General features: G+C 40.9%; 1 protein-coding gene across 1 annotated transcript in view; it reads right to left on the bottom strand.

The window, feature by feature from the left end:
• Positions 1–16,089, bottom strand: part of CHRNA4 (cholinergic receptor nicotinic alpha 4 subunit) — a 53,693-nt gene extending 37,604 nt beyond the window's left edge. Inside the window, exon 1 of the mRNA XM_075176694.1 lies at positions 15,653–16,089. Within this exon, the coding sequence (XP_075032795.1) occupies positions 15,653–15,776 (124 nt within the window). The 5' untranslated portion in view covers positions 15,777–16,089. The remainder of the gene's footprint in view (positions 1–15,652) is intronic.
• Positions 16,090–18,798: the final 2,709 nt, after the last annotated feature.

The raw sequence follows: 18,798 nt of genomic DNA, 5'->3' as shown, positions 1-18,798 counted from the left end.
CAAACCATGTTACAATCCAAGGGGTGCAAATTAGTATATTATTTTGCACATAAGTTAAATACTGGCTGTTTTATTATGTAGCACACAAATACTTGATAGCTTTATTTTTACACTGAAATTTAAAGTTGATCTAGGACATGCTCTATCCCAACTATATATCTGCCATCACAATTTAAGTTTACCCCCCCTCCAATGCAACATGGTGTAAAAGAAAGAACTGAACATCTCATCTCATTCTCTCTTATTCTCATCTGTGCAACTGTGCTTATATTTTTTTTTAAAAAAATTATGTAACTGGAATGTTTCGATATTGTTTCAGCTGTACTGGCCTAGTGATTATTGAAGCCCATTTTATGAGAGGGTGCTGGTGTTATCTAGCCTATTAAGACAAATAGCTGTTGGGCTTTTCTCTCTTTCTGATCAGCTAACCAATTAGCACACATGTAGTGTGTCTTGAAATCAGCTTCACTATATCTTTGCATTTAGCATTAGGTGGAGACGTATGTGGGGCAGATGTGTTTTTCTCACAAAGGGGTCTATTAACAAAGCACCGCAAACTATGAATGAAACTTTTCAATCCTCATCGCATAGATGTGGATTGAAAGATTTCTCATATTTCTTAAAAAATCAACACAGGAACAGCCGTTCATAAAAAAACGGCTGTCCCTGTGAAGTGTATCACTTATCTAACATTGTCTTTTCTCTTGCAGTCCTTCAGTGAAGTCCTTTGGCTTCTTTGTAATCCTTGTGCACATGCGCCGATCCCAAAACTTGCGCATGCGTGCAGAGCAGGTTAGTGTAAAACGAAAAAAGACAAATTAGCACGTGATCCCTCCACACATGCGCTGTGCAGGTCTGCTCTTCGAAGCAGAGCTGTTTTCTGTGAAACTTTTCAATTATGTTAATGTATGCCAGCTTGAGCAATTTGCTTTTATTGATAAATAGCGTTACTGAGCACTCCCCATTATGGGGAGTGCTCTGTAAAACAAAGAGAGATGCAAAGCAGCAGATAGCAATGCAATGATGGTAAATTACATTTTTGTGGTTAACCACCGAAAACTTCAGTTTTGGGAGATTTAACATTTTTTTTTGATAAAAGTGTTTAGAAAATAGAGTTAAACAAGACAGTTGAACAAACATTGAACAGATTCAGAAATAATCAACATCTGCTGCAGCCATGCTCTGCACTTCTTTTCTGATTGCACAGGACATTACAACTAGGTAATTATTTTAATTCCCACAATTTAACTATTTTACTCATAAATACCGATGTTTGCAAAAATATTTTTTTTACTTTTCTTTCATGGCATTATCTTTAGGACAATATTTACAGTCACCCTTCCTGCAACACACACCTCTGTCCACATTGCTTCTTCATTATTCCACTCACCCCTATTTAACACTCATGAACTTTTTTCCTATTTAAAGTCAATAGTTGTACTCACCCTGTCGCCAGAAACTGAAAGGACACACATCTTACAATCATCTTTTCTATATTTCTTCCTCCCTGCTTCTATTAGCTGGTAATAGATCACCAAATCCAGGACTCCCTCACTTCTCCCACACACATATATCTGAATGCTACCGAAATCCAGCAAACCTCAAACATATCACCTGTCTCCCTTCTCTTCCAAAGTCCTTTAAATATACCCTTTGGAATGCATGCTCTGTTTGTAACAAACTTACCACCATACATAATCTATTCCTCTCAAACAACCTCAACCTTCTGGTAATAACTGGTAATACTGCCTCACTTGCAGCCCTTTCACATGGTGGTCTCCATTTCACCTACACCCCCAGACCTGAAGGCAGACAAGGAGGTGGGGCTGGACCACTTCTCTCCCCACAGTGCACATTCACAGTTTTACCAAATGTTCCATCACTCACGTTCACATCTTTTGAAGTACATACTGTTAGAATTTTTACACATTCTCTATGCGTGTTGCTGTTATCTATTATTCCCCCGATCCACCAAACAATCTCTTGAACATTTCCATGCATGGCTCCCTCACTTCTTGGATGATTTCAATATCCCTATTGCTAATCCACATTCCAATGCTGCTTCAAAACTACTCTCTCTAACCTCCACACTTGACTTCTCCCAGTGGATTGAATCCTCTACTCATCGGGATGGCCACTGTCTTGATCTTGTTTTCACTAGACTATGCTCAGTTTCTGATTTCTTTAATACTCCTTTCCCACTTTTGGATCATCACCTTATTAGCTATTCGCTCACCCCCAGCTCTTTATCCTCCCCGCTGTCAAACTCTTTCAAGCCTCCTCATACCCACAGGAATATTAACTCTATTGATTTTTAACATCTCCAGCATCTCTTCCCAATTTCTACATTCTCCTCCCTTGATATGGCAGTACCTCATTTTCACCAAGCCCTAGCAACTGTCCTTGTTCAAGTGGCTCCAGCTACTCTTCATACTCCGCGCAGACTTCGTTGTCTACTGTGGCACACTAAAGTAACACAAAATGTACAAAAACTCTCTCTCAAAGCAGATCTTGTACCTCTAATGATTTCATCACATATACTGCTATCTACCACTCCTATCGAAATGCTCTGGACACTGCAAAACATACTTCCAATCTCTCATCTATGTTCTGGCTTTTAACCCCAAATGCCTTTTTAACACATTTAAATCTCTTCTAAACCCTCCCACCCCAAACCCTCTGACTACCTTCAGTGCCCAGGATCTTGCTTCCTACTTCAAGGACAAGATTGATAAGATCCGACTTGAAATGGTATCATCTCCCTCAACAAGCAATCAGCTCAGTTCCTTTGTAGCACTCTCTTACACCCTCTCTTCATTTGATCCCACAAATGAAGGAAGGACATTTCTACTCTCTTTCCATCTTCCTACTCTACCTCATGTCCCCTTGATCCCATACACTCACAAATTGGTAGGTCTCTGTCTCCTGTGCTCATTCCACCTCTAACTAAAATCTGTATTCTCTCTCTATCTTTCCATCACTATTCAAGCACGCGGTGCATACTCCTACTCTGAAAAAACAAAATTTTGACCTAAACTCTCTCTCAAATTACCCAGCTCCCATGCACCTTCAAGTTTCTCGAGAGATTTGCCTAGACTCGTCTCACACACTTTCTTACAGCAAGCAACCTTCTGAATTCTCTTCAGTCAGGCTCTCGCTCTCAATACTCCACAGAGACTGCGCTAACCAAGCTTGTCAAAGATTTGATCACAGCAAAAACTAAAGGCCATTACTCTCTTCTAATTCTCCTGGATCTCTGCTGCATTTGACACTGTTGACCACTCTCTCCTCATACAAACGCTACAATTCCTGGGTCTTGAAGGCACTGTCCTACCCTGGTTCTCATCCTTTCTATCTAATCACTCTTTAAGTGTTAATTTCTCTGGATCCAACTCCGCTCTGCTTCCTTTATCAGTTGGAGTTCCACAAGGCTCAGTCCTAGGTCCTCTGCTATTCTCTATCTACACCACTTCTCTAAACGAACGAATAAACTCACTTGGATTTCAGTATCATCTTCATGCTGATGATACACAAATTTATGTATCCTTTCCTGATCTCTTACTGTCTGTGTTGTTTTGCGTTACTGACTGTCTTTCTGACATTTTATCACCAACTCAAACTCAATCTTTCAAAAAGAGAGTTAATAATATCCCCCCCAAAAAACAGAAGCTTCCTGCCTGGCATTTCTATTTCTGTTGATAACATGACTATAAATCCCACCCCACAAGCTCGATGCCTAGGTGTAATCCTTGATTTACAACTATCCTTTGTTCCCCACATCAACTCTATATCTAAATCATGTTACATACAGCACATCTAACAAACATTTCCAGAATACGCACATATCTCACACAAGACACTACAAAAATTTAATTCCCGCACTCATCATCTCCCGCATTGTCTATTGCAATTCCCTCCTAACTGGTCTTCCCAAAATCAGACTCGAACCCCTACAATCTATTTTGCCTGCAGAGGCTAGATTGATTTTCCTTGCAAATTGTTCTTTCTCTGCTGTGCCACTCTCAGGCTCTATATTGGTTGCCTGTTTTTCAACGAATACATACAAGGCCATCAACAAAATTGCACCAATATGCATCTCCTCACTTGCATCAAAATATCTCCCAACTCGACACCTCCGTTCTGCACAAGATCTGTGTCTCTCTTCCACACTGTCAGACACCATCCCAGTGTCGGCAGCACTGTCCGTTGCTAGGCAGCTGGACGCCGTCCTCTCTTGTTAAGAATGACGTCTGCATGTTCGTGTCTCCACTTCCTAGCAAAGGGACACTTCTCTGCACTTCCTGTCGGCGGTCAGCTGCCACCAATCAGGGATAGGGCTCCATTATTTAAACCTGCTTCTAACACTAGGTAGGCGCCAGACTATGCTCCAGTGCTCCAGCCTGTCTCCCTGCTCCCTGACTAACCTCCTGTGCACCGACCCAGCTAACCTTGGTTCTGCTTCTGGATCTACCTTCGGCCTCATTGCTCCCGCTATATATTCGACTTTTGGCTTACTGACTCCGATTTGCTTTACCCTTTGATACCATGTTTGCCAGTACAGTTTAACCTCTGCCTACATGACCACCTCTGTTCACCATCCACTCTACTGACCTGCATGTCCCTTGCAGCAAACTCCAAACTTCCTTGCTGGGGTCGCTGGTGAAGACCGGGGGCATGTTTAGTCTGAGGGCCTCTTAGCTTAGCAGCCCAAATATCAGCAAGTGTTCTTCAGTTCCTGTGACTCGTGACACACACTCACCACATCCTCCCATTCCCGGTTACAGGACTTTTTTGGGCTGCACCCAATTTGTGGAATTCCCTCCCTCGTACAATAAGATTTTCCTCTAGTCTTCAAACATTCAAGCGTTCTCTGAAAACCCACCTCTTCAGACAAGCTTATGATATTCCTCAACCACCATCTTAATCTCCAAGGTTACCCTATTACCACCCTTTACACTTCTAACACAAGACAATAACACTCTGACCAACATTGCTGTGTGACTGATCATACAGCCCACTCCATACTTTATACCTTTGCATTCTAGCTGGAAAAATATGCAATGTGATGTAGAATTTACCCTTGTGTATCAAACTCCCATTGTCCCATAGATTGTAAGCTTGAGTGCAGGGCCCTTTTACCTCTCAGAAGTTGACTTTGACTGGTGGAAAATGCAATTGGATAGTGACTGGGGCCATGACAATGTGCACTAACATCATCGTTCACAGTGATCGTGTCTCATCAGATCTGGCTTTTCAGATTGAAAGATCAACAGTTGGATATTTGACATGTATGGCCAATTTGGACATGTATCCAGTTACTTAGCCCAAGCAGCCAGATCAAAAGAAAGAAGGTAGAAGATTGTACACTTTGTAACACAGATGTGTGTGCAGATTGCATTAACTAAGGCTAGGTACACACTACATAAATGTTCTCCTGATGTGTTGTCTATAATGATTTTACCGGGAGCTGATAAGAAAAAAAAAAAGAAGTCCCGATCAGCATGCCTATTCATGTGTACACACTATACACGTTTTACAAGATTTACCTTTAGATCTGTGCTCTTAATCTGTCATAACCATCGGCTGAAAAGATCATGACTCTGTAAACTCTATGCAGATCCTGTTCGTGAATGCATACACACTGCAGGATTGGAACAACATCGTTCAATTGCTGAATGAGATTTTTAGTTCAGTTTGAAAATCTCGATCAACGATTTCATGTGCTTTGGAACGATAATCATTCATCATTCCAGGGTACACACTACTGTGATATTGGTCCAATCAGTCGTTTATTGTCTGATTGGCCCGATAATTGACTGAAAACACAATAGTGTGTACTAAGCCTTATGCATGGGTTTGTTGACATGAAACAAAAAGAGATTTATTTAATAATGCAGTGGAAACACTGTTCAAAGTCTCTTACCATATAGCACAAAAATAAATTTAAGAGTTGCGTGATTTTTTTAAACTTCCTCAGCGCTTCCGGGGGAAATGACACTTTATTTAACTGTGGCGAATGGAGCTAGAAGCATATGAAAAATCATGATGCAACACACTGAAACACCAGTCATGGGCAGGGACCTCTCTTTCTTCTGTCTCATGTCCCACCTGCTTGTCTACCTCATATGTACCTTTCCTATGCATACCTCCCAACTGTCCCAATTTCAACACAACAGTTCCGGTTTTAAGGCTCTGCCATAGGCCCCCACCCCCCATAACGGTAAACGAAGTCACCAAGGTTTGCATGGTTTAATGAAGCTAGTGCCTCACCAAATATGGCGCCGGTGACACAAATAGCTGAGCCACCAGTGTGGGCAGAGCTTATCCACCTGGTGAGCCTAACTTGGGGGACCAGAGCTTATAAAGACTGTGTTTCCCTTGGGAATCTGGAGAGAGCAATATTGGAGAGCTGGAAGTCGGAGAGAGATCCCGGGTCCCTGGAAGAAAAGAGGGTGTGTGGCAGGTGCCACAAGGCAAAATGTGGGGGTGACTCCACTAGGGTGTCCAGAGACCCCCCTTTAAGAAGGAGGCATATACAAAGGGGCGGTGAACAGTAAGTGCCACAAGGTTCCATTTCCAGGACCCAGTAAGAGCAATAAAAGCTTCAAGTTATTAAGGACAGTAAAGAGCCCCATAGAGAGTGGCTGTGATAGAGGGGGAACCCCCACCTTTAGGGGTACCCCAGAAGGGGCACCAGGGCAGGGGGAGAGCATGAACAAATGCAGTACTGCCACGACCTGGTGCACCTGGATGACAGTGGACAAGAGGTGGAGAGTCCCCAAAACTAAAGGTCCTCAGGATAGTAGAGCCTTTGGATGGAAAGCTGCCTGGAGGAGCGTGTCTGGAAGAGTGAGGCATGAATGGTTGGCAGACAGAGACCCTTGAAAGGGGTGAGTGCATGGCATTCATAAATGGAAGAGAGAGGACCTGAATATATTAAACAAAGTGTTAGCATCCTGGGAGAGGGTTCATGGCCAGATGTCAGTGGAGACTGTGGGTAACTGTGCCTCTAAATGGAGGGAGATGGTCATGTACAGCAGTATGGTTCGATCCTGCAGTCAGGGCAGGACTGTGAAACATTAAGTGACTACAATTCTGTAGTGAAGGAATCCCTGATTACTGGGATATCTAACACTCAAAATTATTTTAGTAGTGTTCCCTAAACAGTTATTCTCAACTTCAGTAGAGGGATAAAGGGAGTTCCCTGTATAGCAATGAATCATTCCGTACAGTTGCAGTAGGAGAGCCCCCTTGGAAAGTACCGTGAGGGGTGGAGTGTGCTGCATGAAAGCAGTGTGGCCAAAAGTTCAAAAGGAGGGTCCCTTATGTAAGGTCTGGTGTGCACGAGCAAAGTGCAAGAACATCTAGACTATGCATACTGTCCGCATATGTACATGATTAGCTCTGACTCATGCTGTGTAATACTTGTACCCACAAGACTGGGTACATGAACTACCAGAATTAGTTTATTGCTGCTAAGTGTGTGCTGGAGGAGTCTGGTGTTTTCCACACCTTGCAACCATTATAGTTTTTGTTCTGGCGGAAGAGAAGGGTAATAAAGTTTGATTTGTACCAAGCGGTTTCACACTCATGTTTTTCCTCCTATACTTTATAATGCCATATTTCCGACACTGCAGAACCGGTGGCACCTTATAAATAAATGATGATGATGATGACTATGAAGTAAAAGTCTGAGTGGGGTTGGCATTAAAAATACTAGTAAAGCCATGTCATTTAATGCCATTGGATATAAGGCCTTGCGTACTGACAAGACCGCGTTTGAAGGCAAATTAGTCATACTGTATGTTTTACACAGAAATATACAACAATATTTAATTGTTTCTGCTGTGTGACATGAGGTGACAGCCAGTATCTCTATAAATCAATTTTATTTAAGGGCTACACCCATACAACTCTCCCAGGGAGCTCTCCGAGACAGCCAGCACATGTCAGTGGTTCCTCCAGGATGTCCAGGACACAAATCACACTTAGGGGTATATTTACTGAACTGCAGTTCCAATGAACCACCGAATCTCAGCTCTTTTTTGTCATTTTTAAAAACGCCAAACGCCAAACTTATTAAAGACAAAACCCATTGGTCTTATCATAGAATCTCTTTACTTCCAATAAACTTTTTTTTTCCACGGACATAGCCAATTGTATAAAGACCTTTGTTATTATTACTATCTCCCTTTACAGAAAGATTCACTTAATGAACCAGTATATACAGAAAAGGCAGTTTAGAGTATACAATGTACTTACATTTGTTACTGATATATTAATTTATTTTAGTAGGACCTCAGTGTGACTGTCTCTAACAAGAGCAGAGCTTTAGGTGGTGCAGCTGTTACAAGACCCGGAGATGAGGGGTCCTGGTAATGCCCTCCCTGAGACCATCCAGGCAATGCTTCGCCCACTACTGATATCAGGAGATAGTGATCATTGGCTTATAAATTAAGGGGCAATCATTATTTATTGATTAAGGGGCAAAATTAATTTAGAATTAAATTATAGGGGCAAATTTTATTTTTCATTATATGAATATTATATTAACTGGCTTGGTAAATCTGTCTGTTTGTATTTTTATCATGTTAAAAATTGGCGATTTATGAAACTGTGGTTTTCAGCCATATTACTGGTGGTTTGACCTTTTGTAAATCTGACAGCTTTGAAACCAACGGAAAACCAGCGGTTTAAGCAAACTGTTCTTTAGTAAATCTAAACTAAGAGTCACCTTTACAGAGCCTTAGCAAATGTACCTAAAAGTCACCAGTTTTACAAATCCAAAAAGGGGACAGCAACCTTCAGGCCCCTTTATTCCTGACCTCCGAAACCAAAAGGTCTCTTAGAAGGTTCTTCAGAAAGGGTTCTGAAAGTCACCAGTTTGATACACATATGTAGGTTGGCCAGGACTGAGCTAAGGAGAGAGCATAGGGTAGGCTGATGCTGACCTGACTTGTCAGAGGATCGAGCCGTGTGAGTTTGCACTAAGAGGCACCAGTGAGTGAGTAGAGAGACTGCGTTTGCTAGTTACAGAGTGTGGCCAGAAACTGAGGAGGAGTTTATCATAACCCAGTGTGGGCGAGAGTGGAATGCGCCCCCCCCCAATGCTCAATTTTAACCAAATTAACCTAAGATATTAATAAACTGCGCCCCACTTCAGCTTTGCACCCAGGGCGGTCTCCCCTATTGCACAGCCCTAGTTACAGCCCTGATACAGACAGTGTGAGCCTTAGCTGTTGTAAAAAAAATAGGAGGTGCAGTGGCGCACGCAGGGGGGGTTTCTGAGTCTCCAGAAACCCCCCCTGCGCTAACTAAGTGGGCGCTATATCTGCACTGTCCTATACAGCAGCCGCGGCGCTGTCAAAGAAGCGTCCGCGGCGGTGCTGTAGTGTATACAGCACCGCCGTGGACGCTTCTTAGACAGCGCCGTGGCTGCTGTATAAGACAGCGCTGAAGAAACGGAGCTGCTGCGCATGCGCAGCAGCTCTCGCGGGGGGTGGTTTTTTTTTGGGTCGGGGGGGAAACCCCCCCCCCGACAATCCTCCGTTCGCCCCTGAGGTGTAACCTGCAGGAAGGACTGAGCATCAGTAGAATCCTAATTACCAACTATCCCTAATTTCCAGTGACAGCGCCAGGCTTTAAAGAATCGTTCCTGGTATTGTCCATATATATATTCAATATTGACCATCTGTACAATACAATTTTTTTATGTGTGATGTAATTCTTACCGTCTGTTCTGCTACTGTGGGCTTTATAAACTAATATTTATTAAAGAGGTTTTGCGAGTAATGTGCTTAGATGCACCAGCTTAGCAGCAAAGTATCCCTGGGAACGGTTATAAAATGCCAGCAGCTGTGGTAGAATGTGTGAATGGATGGGAGGCGTGTTTAATTAACTTGAATTGTACCTTGTTTGGCTCATATCCACAAATATAATGAATATTAGTTAGGTCTTGGTTATTGTTGAGCATTAAGTTGCAATGAATGTGTGAGAGATGGCGTGCAGTCAGAGACGTGCAGGTGGAAGTGGGTCGACAGTCTCCAGGGGAGGACATACATAATCCATAACCTTTCCTTTAACTTGCCAGAACTTACTCCAGAGATATAACAGGTGACATTGCTTGTTCAATGCCTCACTGTCCTTAATACCAAATGACTTTGACAAGCAGCTTCTGTAGAAGTACAAGTCACAGTACGCCCTACCAGCCTATTTGTCTGTTGGGTGCACATGTTGGGGCACAGTTCCATTCTGCTTTTCATTTTTCAGTTGTACAGATGTCCATAACATGTTGCAGGCTTGTGTTTGTATATCAAACAAAGTAAATAAAAAAACACTTAGGGCTGGATTTACTAAGCTGCGGGTTTGAAAAAGTAGGGATGTTGCCTATAGCAACCAATCAGATTCTAGCTTTCATTTATTTAGTACCTTCTACAAAATGACAGCTAGAATCTGATTGGTTGCTATAGGCAACATCTCCACTTTTTCAAACCCGCAGCTTAGTAAATCTAGCCCTTAAACTTTGACACATTGAGACCACTCCTTAAACACTGTTGTACCTTACCTAAAATGATTTGGTAGAGCCTCATTTATGTCTAATGTCCATAATGACCATATGTCTAATGACCATAAGAGAACATTGGTTTATTTGCACTTATTAATGTGTTTTACTATAAAATTCACTTAGAGGGCACCAGTTCTACCCATCATAAGCTTCTATTATGTTCTTAACTTGCGCCTTGCCACACAATCCAGTCCATGTTTCCTTTCAAACAAGCACAACTGCGCAAATGTAAGCACATGGAGAACATGGATTTGCACTGCCGAATTATTCTTTTCTGCTTCCGAGGTGACCTGAATGTGCTTTAAATGTGCAGAATGGGAGTTAACTGCACTTGTAGGAAATTAGGGTGGTGGGGGGTAAAAATAGTGTAAATTAAAATGAGAGCAGGAACTAGAAGGTGTATTGGGCAGATTGTTTAAACATATCATTTGTGAGATGAGTGAACTGTCTTGGCTTGTCAATTTCCAGTTGATGGAGCCACTGGTGCACATTCCATAGAATTATAAAGAAACTGTTTATATTGACATAAATAATGCAGTTACCCAGGGGATTCTGCATAGCAACTACAGATATTTCCCTTACAGATCACACAATGCAGCAAACACAGTCAAGGACATCAGCTTTGTCAGTGAAACACAAAATGTAGAGCTGTTTAGAATTTTTTTTAAATGAATGAAAAGCAGGTTGTCTTGAATGCATGTTTTGACCTTAATGACTGTCCGTTCCACAGGCAGGGGAAAAATATTATATATAACATAGAATTACTAGATGTGGGGCAGTCTCTGTTTAAAACATTACCATGAAACTACAAAATGTGACACAAGTATTACTTTTATTGTTATTCTACCTATCAACTATACACAATAAAGGCAGCAATTCTGCATATCATCCCAAATTCCAGACCCCGAATAGAGCATGGCTTCCAATGTGGGCGTGATTTGGGCAGATTGTGGAAAGGTCTTCCGTGTGTCTCGATTTTGCTTTATGAAATGTTGGGAGTTATGATTTTGAGGTATGAATATTCAGCCTATGAATTCTCTAAGAATTAGCGACATTATGCCCTAATGATGTCACTGGTTCCTAATTAGTTGATAACTCCAATCTAATAAATACTAGCACAGCCCAAAACATTGCTGCTCTACCATGTGTAGGTGATAAGTACATTATATGATTATATATATAATATGTGAAGTTCTAACTTGACCCTGTGCAGGGATGTAAGTACTTTGGACTTATTCAGTAATGTGCAAAGAGCACTGATTTACTGTAAGCAACATCAGCCAATCATGTATCATCTTACAGCAGTCTAGTGTTGTCAGACTTATGAAAGACAATCTCTTATTGGTTGCTACAGTGCTGTCGTCAGTTAGTAAATCTACTGACAGTCAGTAAAATAGTTACATTTTCACTCAGCAGTAAGTCAGAAAACAAAGTCAGCGAACATTAGGACAATACAACAATAGACACATTTCATACTTATTATGAGATCATGTTGTGAATCCCTTAGTTAGAATCTCTGGTCCTCGTTTTCTAGTAGATAATGGTTGCACTTTAAATTGTGAACAATTATTGATATGATATAACAATGTGTCATTAGAAAATGGTAGCAGTCAGTACATTTTTATAAAACTATCAGTAACAATATTTTCAGGCTAGGTTCAATTACATCATGTGCGTCTTACTTTCAACATTTAATTAAACAAGTTCTAAAGGTCACAACACACATCCCAATTGTTCATTTGATATATTAAATAATTTCATCCTATCAGTTTTATGAACACTTTGTGGGAAATTAGAAATGTTTTCTTAACACAGAATTTGGCATTTCACATTTCCCTTTCCGCACCAGTTCTCTTACATTTCAATTAGGGGTGGATGAGAATACAGTAATATGATATTAGGCTGGGCAGAGGTATATATGTGTGTAAGGGGCACAGCAAGGGTGAGCAGGTGTGGAACCCTGAAGGTGATTTGGAATTTAAGGGGGGGATTATTGAGGAGATCACAGAAGGAAATATAGACAGGTAAAACACACATATAGGGCATTCAGGTTGCAGGGTCACATAACTCCAATATAATGCAAGTCTGAATACAAATGAGGTGCTGTGTGACTGCTATCTATTGCAAACACTATATCCATGCTTTGATCTCTTGCATAAGAGCAAGGTAATTTCAGTGCTGGCAAGATGGGGCCACAGAGCTACAGGAGGGACCAATAATAAACAACCTATTAATACAGGGACAAAACAGATCAGGATGGGCGCTAGTTTACCACCTAATGACATATTGAGCTGCATTCACAATCCAGAGGTTGAATACACCTAAAAAAGCAATCAGCAAATCAGCATGAGACACACATGGCTAGTACCGATTAAACATATTGTATTGCCTGGTGCACATTGCACAATGCTCTCTTTTTATTGTCCACAAGGTGTTGGTATCACCTGTACTGAACAGGAGTTAATCTGGCCACATACGGTGCAATGTTAGAACCAATATCGGGCAATTGGCCCAATATTGCACCCTGTTGACAAACTCAATACACTAATGTTCCCTGCCCCCCACTATTGAACCTAGTTAGATTGTAAGATCCACATGTCTCTTCAGCCTTTTCATTTATATAATGTGGCAATATACAAATGAGCTTCCAAATAAATAAAGCAGGTAATCCCTGCTTGAAATCAGGTGTAGCTATATATTCCACAGTGAAGGTTATCTGAATAACCTTAGCTAGACATTCTTGAACAATATAGAGTATATTACATCTAGAGACCAGTGTAGGGTCAATTATAATGTTTGGGCTGAGGGCAAGAAGGACAGTGGGGGGATTTTTTTGTTCATCATGTTTGATTAGTGTTTCAGTGGTTTAATGGAAACCCTCAAATAAATCTAAATAAAGTATTATTAGTATCCTTCTTTCATATTTTTAAAATTTAGTCCACAATTCTATGCAATCAGGGAGAAAAAATTAAACAAAGCATGAATAACAAAATTGTAACAAACAATGAAACGGTTGTTGTAACAAAGGTCCTGCTCACTAGAGCTTACAATCTATAATTGCCTCCAAACAACCACCAATTTGAGCCAGAATGAGAACAACCTTTAGGTTTATATAATTTAATTTTTTTCAAGTATCTGTATAATGTTGGGCTTATTCAGTGTGTAGCATAATCTATAAAAGATGCATATACTGTACACATGTAATTGTATTTGAAGACAGATAATATTAAACCTTAGAACAGAACACCTCCTTTGTCATACACTTCTCCAACTTGTTAACATGCAGAACCAACCAGGGAGTCAATTTCTGGTCATCTCCTGCTGGGTTCTCAGTTATGCTGCGTGAAGGCTAAAATCAGCGTTACTCTACAGCTTTCAATCCCATCACACCCCCAGGGTGCAGCGAGCTACAGCCGGATGAGAGACGATAAATAATCGTCTCTTATTAAACCAACAACCTCAGGGAACTGAACATTTTAATGCAAAACTAAGAGAGAGGAAAAAAAGCAGTACATCAATAAAACGTGTACGGGGAGCCCCCAGCCACACACGGGCAGATCACATAAGAGGTAGGGGGTCGCCCAGGACAAACAAGCAGAATAGACTTAAGAGCAAACAAGAACATTAACTGTTTCCTGATACATCACATGGACACATAAAAGCTAGGTACCATATATATCCTTCTGGAGTTCAGGCCACCTTGACACCTGAATCACTTAGCCAATTTTCAGAATCACGCCTTAAAAATCAAAGTGGGGTGAATCACCAACAGGTGGGGAACCTGACTAGTGTGGTCTATTTTACTTGATTGCTAAATGTACAGTATTCGTATGGTGTGTTTTATTGGCTGTCATCATCTAAAGGGCAGCCATTTATTTTATATTATCTATAATGTCGGATGTCCGTTTTATTTACAGTGCCATAGCCTTAAGATATCCTCTCATACAACATATTCTTACTATATATAATCTACCATCCAGAAAACATGGACTAATCTAATATACATCTCCTATATCTGAGCTCTAGCAATCAGGATAATCAGTATCACCCGTTATTTGTGACTGAAAATAAGTGTGTTTCTACTGAGTATGTTATTTTATCCCAGAGACAGGCAACCTAGGGCTCTGCATCTTTGGATTGGCAGGGCATGCTCGGAATTGTAGTTCCACCACAGCTGAAGAGTTACATGTTACCTAAGTCTGCAATAACCAGTGCCCCATCCCAGCGCAGAATTCATGAGAAATCCCTAATTAAGTCGCATTCTAAAACCATCCCACTCCCTCTAACAAACATATGTATTGACACTGTTTGTGTGTTCCCAATTACCAATTCTGTTCCACATATACCTCATCCACTTCCAGCTCAGACTATTCCGTGTTTGTACCCATTACAGACATGTTTCAGATCACCTGTCCTTATTGGAGAAGAAGTGCCCACTATAGTAATATGTCTGCCGCAACTTTGTGCCGGTAACGATCTTGTCTAAACATTGTTTATATTTCCGCTATTTTATCGAAATGATCTGTATTGCAATCTCAATTTTTGTAGCATACTGTCACAATCTAATAAACATGCCTTATTATTTTGACCAGCTGTATCCAACCAATACCACAGCTGCTCAACAGTCCCACGTTCTATAGTTCTTGTTCTGCATCTCCAACTCATCCTCTCCCCCGACCGTCTCCACTCAGGAGCTGTCCGCGGTGCTGAACGGACGGCAGCGATTTTGGAACCACAGCAAATAACATACACTACATAAGCGGGCAATCAGTGTATTTTAGAAGGCACAAGGCTGGGAAGTTACTATTTAAGAGACATAAAAATGTGTTTATGAACCGACACAATGAAAATTCAAGAGCTATCAGCACCTTTATATGTAATGATATATTTTCCGTCTAATCTAACTTTATATTCCGCCTATCCTGGCTGTGGAGAATCATATTACATATGTCACAGCCATAACTTGTGCCCCTATTAGAGGGCAGTCCGATCTGCGCCATCTGCAGCTGCCAGTGTCTCTCGCAAGCACTGGCTAGAAGAATATATCGGAATTTCAACTGGTCAGGAAGAAGGAAAACGAAGACTTACCTGGAGAGAAGGAGAAACACAGGAAAAACAGCAGGGACACTCTCAAACTCATGGTGCCAAGTGAATGAGTAAGGTTTTTCCTCTGGAAAAGAGTGTTGTTCTTGCCACCCGTCCGCTGTCTCATATCATTTCTCTCTGGACTGTCTCTTTTTCAGGTGCCATCACCTGCTCCACTCACACCAGTCACAATGTAATGGAAACTTCTTTGATCTGACCCCTGCCTCCATATGCTGATGTTACCTGAGTCTCCCTGCCCCCTGAAGAATTCTCATGTCACACTCTAACCCAGATGTGTTCTCTTAGTTGACGTGGCTGATGGGTTTCAGGGCTGGGTGCCTCTGCTCACTCCCAGATGCTCTTACGGATGTTGTGAGCTGTGTCTGCTCTTGGCAGAGAAGGGGCAGTGTTATTCTAAGACTGCCTACCCTGGGCACTGAGTGGGGAGAGGTGTGCAGGGCTCTAGCTTACATTAAGTGTTATGAGACACAAATACCAAGAAGCAAGCTTCACAAACCACACAAGGTCTCCTGTGGATTACTAACAGCTCATTCCACACCAAACATATTTATATTATCTATAATGAAAGTACACCAGGTCTAATCACATCAGGACTATGCTGAATGAACTCTGTAATTACATTAGCCCTTTATTAAAGATTATTGTCACCCCCCAGCAGTGAGAGGTCTGATAACAGACTGCTTGCTTTATAATGCAGGACACATTTTGTTAACGCATACAAATAGACATGACAGTCAATGCTTGAGGAAGTGTTACACACAGGATAGAAGCAGTTTATTAGACAGTACTGAATTAGCAGCTTAGACTGACTGTTTATGTGTAATTTATATTGATGACTGAAAATATATATTTAAGAAGGATAAAGTTATCTATTGCATGTAAAGTAAAATTTTGCAGAAAATACAACATTTAACTCTTTTATCATTTGAGTAAAAATCCCTAGATGGTAGAGTTGCAGTTTTCTCCATAGCTTTTTTCCTGATTGTCAATGCCTTGTCACTTTTCAATATGTACAAAACAATGGAAATATATAATATTGATAATTAATAGTGTTTTTAACGCAGAGGTGCAATGACAGACCCCTGGACTGAGTTGAGCACTAGATATCTCAAAATGAGACATCTCTAGAGTGCAAGGTTTTTGTAGAGACACAATGGACTGGTCTTTATTTTATTTTTTTACCAGTTCTGATGCCATGTGATTGCTTTTGTGCCAAAGTTCACCTGGTTTTACACTGCTGTATGCAAAATTGGTAGCAATATATGTTTTGCAATTGAGATTTTTGTGGCTTTCACTAATGTATGGATACAATATTATTCTTCACACAACTTATATTAAATTAACTACGAATTTGAGATTGAGAAAATAATTCTGGTTTTGCAGATAATCACACAGCTTTTTCACTGGGCAAAGGCCTTTAGGGTGTGTTTATTAATTAAAAGCGCTTTCAACCCCATTTAGCAAAAAATAATCCTGGGACAATGAATCTGATAGGAGGTGGTCCCGGCCATGATTTTGCTTATCTTAAAACTCCCGTGCCCTGTCTCCTTTCTCTGGTCACTATGGCAAAGTTGCTTTGTACAGGCGTGACTTAGGATCACGTATGCGCAAAGACTATTTGTGAAAGTGACTGGAGGGGGGAGAAGGGAAACTGCAGTGAAGGATCTGACGATCTCTCTACCACAATTCTCTCCTCATAGGATTCAATGGCTAGCACCATCTTCAGATGGCATTAGCTATTGTGGACAAGTTCAGAAAATCTTTGATTCTCAGATCTTGGTAAATCATGCAAAATAGCAGTCTCCATAGAAACCTATGGAGACTGCTTTTGTGTACGATAACAGGGGGACCGATATCCAATATCTGCTGTGATCCTAATAATTGGCCCTTCTATTTTAAAGCTGCACTACCAACTAGTAAAAGTGCAGCACCCACACCCAACACTAGGTGGAGCCATGGTGGGCACTATATGCAGCTATTTTTCCTTGGTGTCTTCCTGTTCTGTAATATGATACCTTATTTTGTTAATCAATGTAAAATTTGTAGTGGACACAGCAATGGAAGGATGGACTGTAGAGATCTAATATCTGGAACCAGCACCAGGTGAGAAGTTTTTAAGTGGGCAGCAGCACAATACTGTTTGTATGACTACTACTATATTTCCTTTTATATTTCCTATATTTAATTATGGGGTAAATTGATTTTTCTTTTGTATGTAATCCAATAATATAGATTAATAAAATGACAGTACCTTTGAGAACAGTGAGATTGTCCATCATGTGAAACACTGGAAGAACAAAATGGTTTTGTTTATGAAAGAGATTACATTTATCTTTGTAGTGGGAGCTGGAGTATTGGATTCAATCATAGAGATGCTGACTTCAGTTAACTTTATTACAGTGTCCCTGAGACCACCGTCTCTGTAATGAATATACTGATGAATTGAATTGTAAAGGATGAAGCTACTGATGGGACTCAGTGTCATAGGCAGGATTAGAGCAAGAACAGACAAGAGACCTCACAAGTATTGTTTATTAATATGTATGGGCCTATGTGCTTGTATATGTAAGTGTGAAATTGACAAGTGGCGCGCAATATATGTTATGATGCAAGAAAGGACTTCACAAATGTAAGGTGCACATTAATCCAGTTATGAGACTGTTTCTTAGTGCAAGGTACTTTGCACGATAAATCAATATCTATTCAGCCAATATTTAAATAGCATTATATAATAGAAATTTAAAGAGGTTAGTAGACCAATAAGAGGTTCTGAGCAGCTTAGGTCAGGTGTAGAAAGATGGTTTGGAGCAACAAGTCCCTGCCAGCCTTTGGACCGTATCACCAATGCTTGTTCTCCCCATGTTTGCGAGGGTTTCCTCCGGGTGCTCCGGTTTCCTCCCACACTCCAAAAACATACTAGTAGGTTAATTGGCTGCTATCAAAATTGACCCTAGTCTTTCTCTGTCTGTCTGTGTGTATGTTATTGGAATTTAGATTGTAAGCTCCAATGGGGCAGGGACTGATGTGAATGAGTTCTCTGTACATCGCTGCGGAATCTGTGGCACTATATAAATAAATGGTGATGATGATGATACAAGGGTTTAAATCAATGCAGCGAGTACAACTAC

Source organism: Mixophyes fleayi, chromosome 6, assembly GCF_038048845.1.
Source record: "Mixophyes fleayi isolate aMixFle1 chromosome 6, aMixFle1.hap1, whole genome shotgun sequence".
Classification (NCBI taxonomy): domain Eukaryota; kingdom Metazoa; phylum Chordata; class Amphibia; order Anura; family Limnodynastidae; genus Mixophyes; species Mixophyes fleayi.
This window is presented reverse-complemented; position numbering and strand designations above follow the sequence as displayed.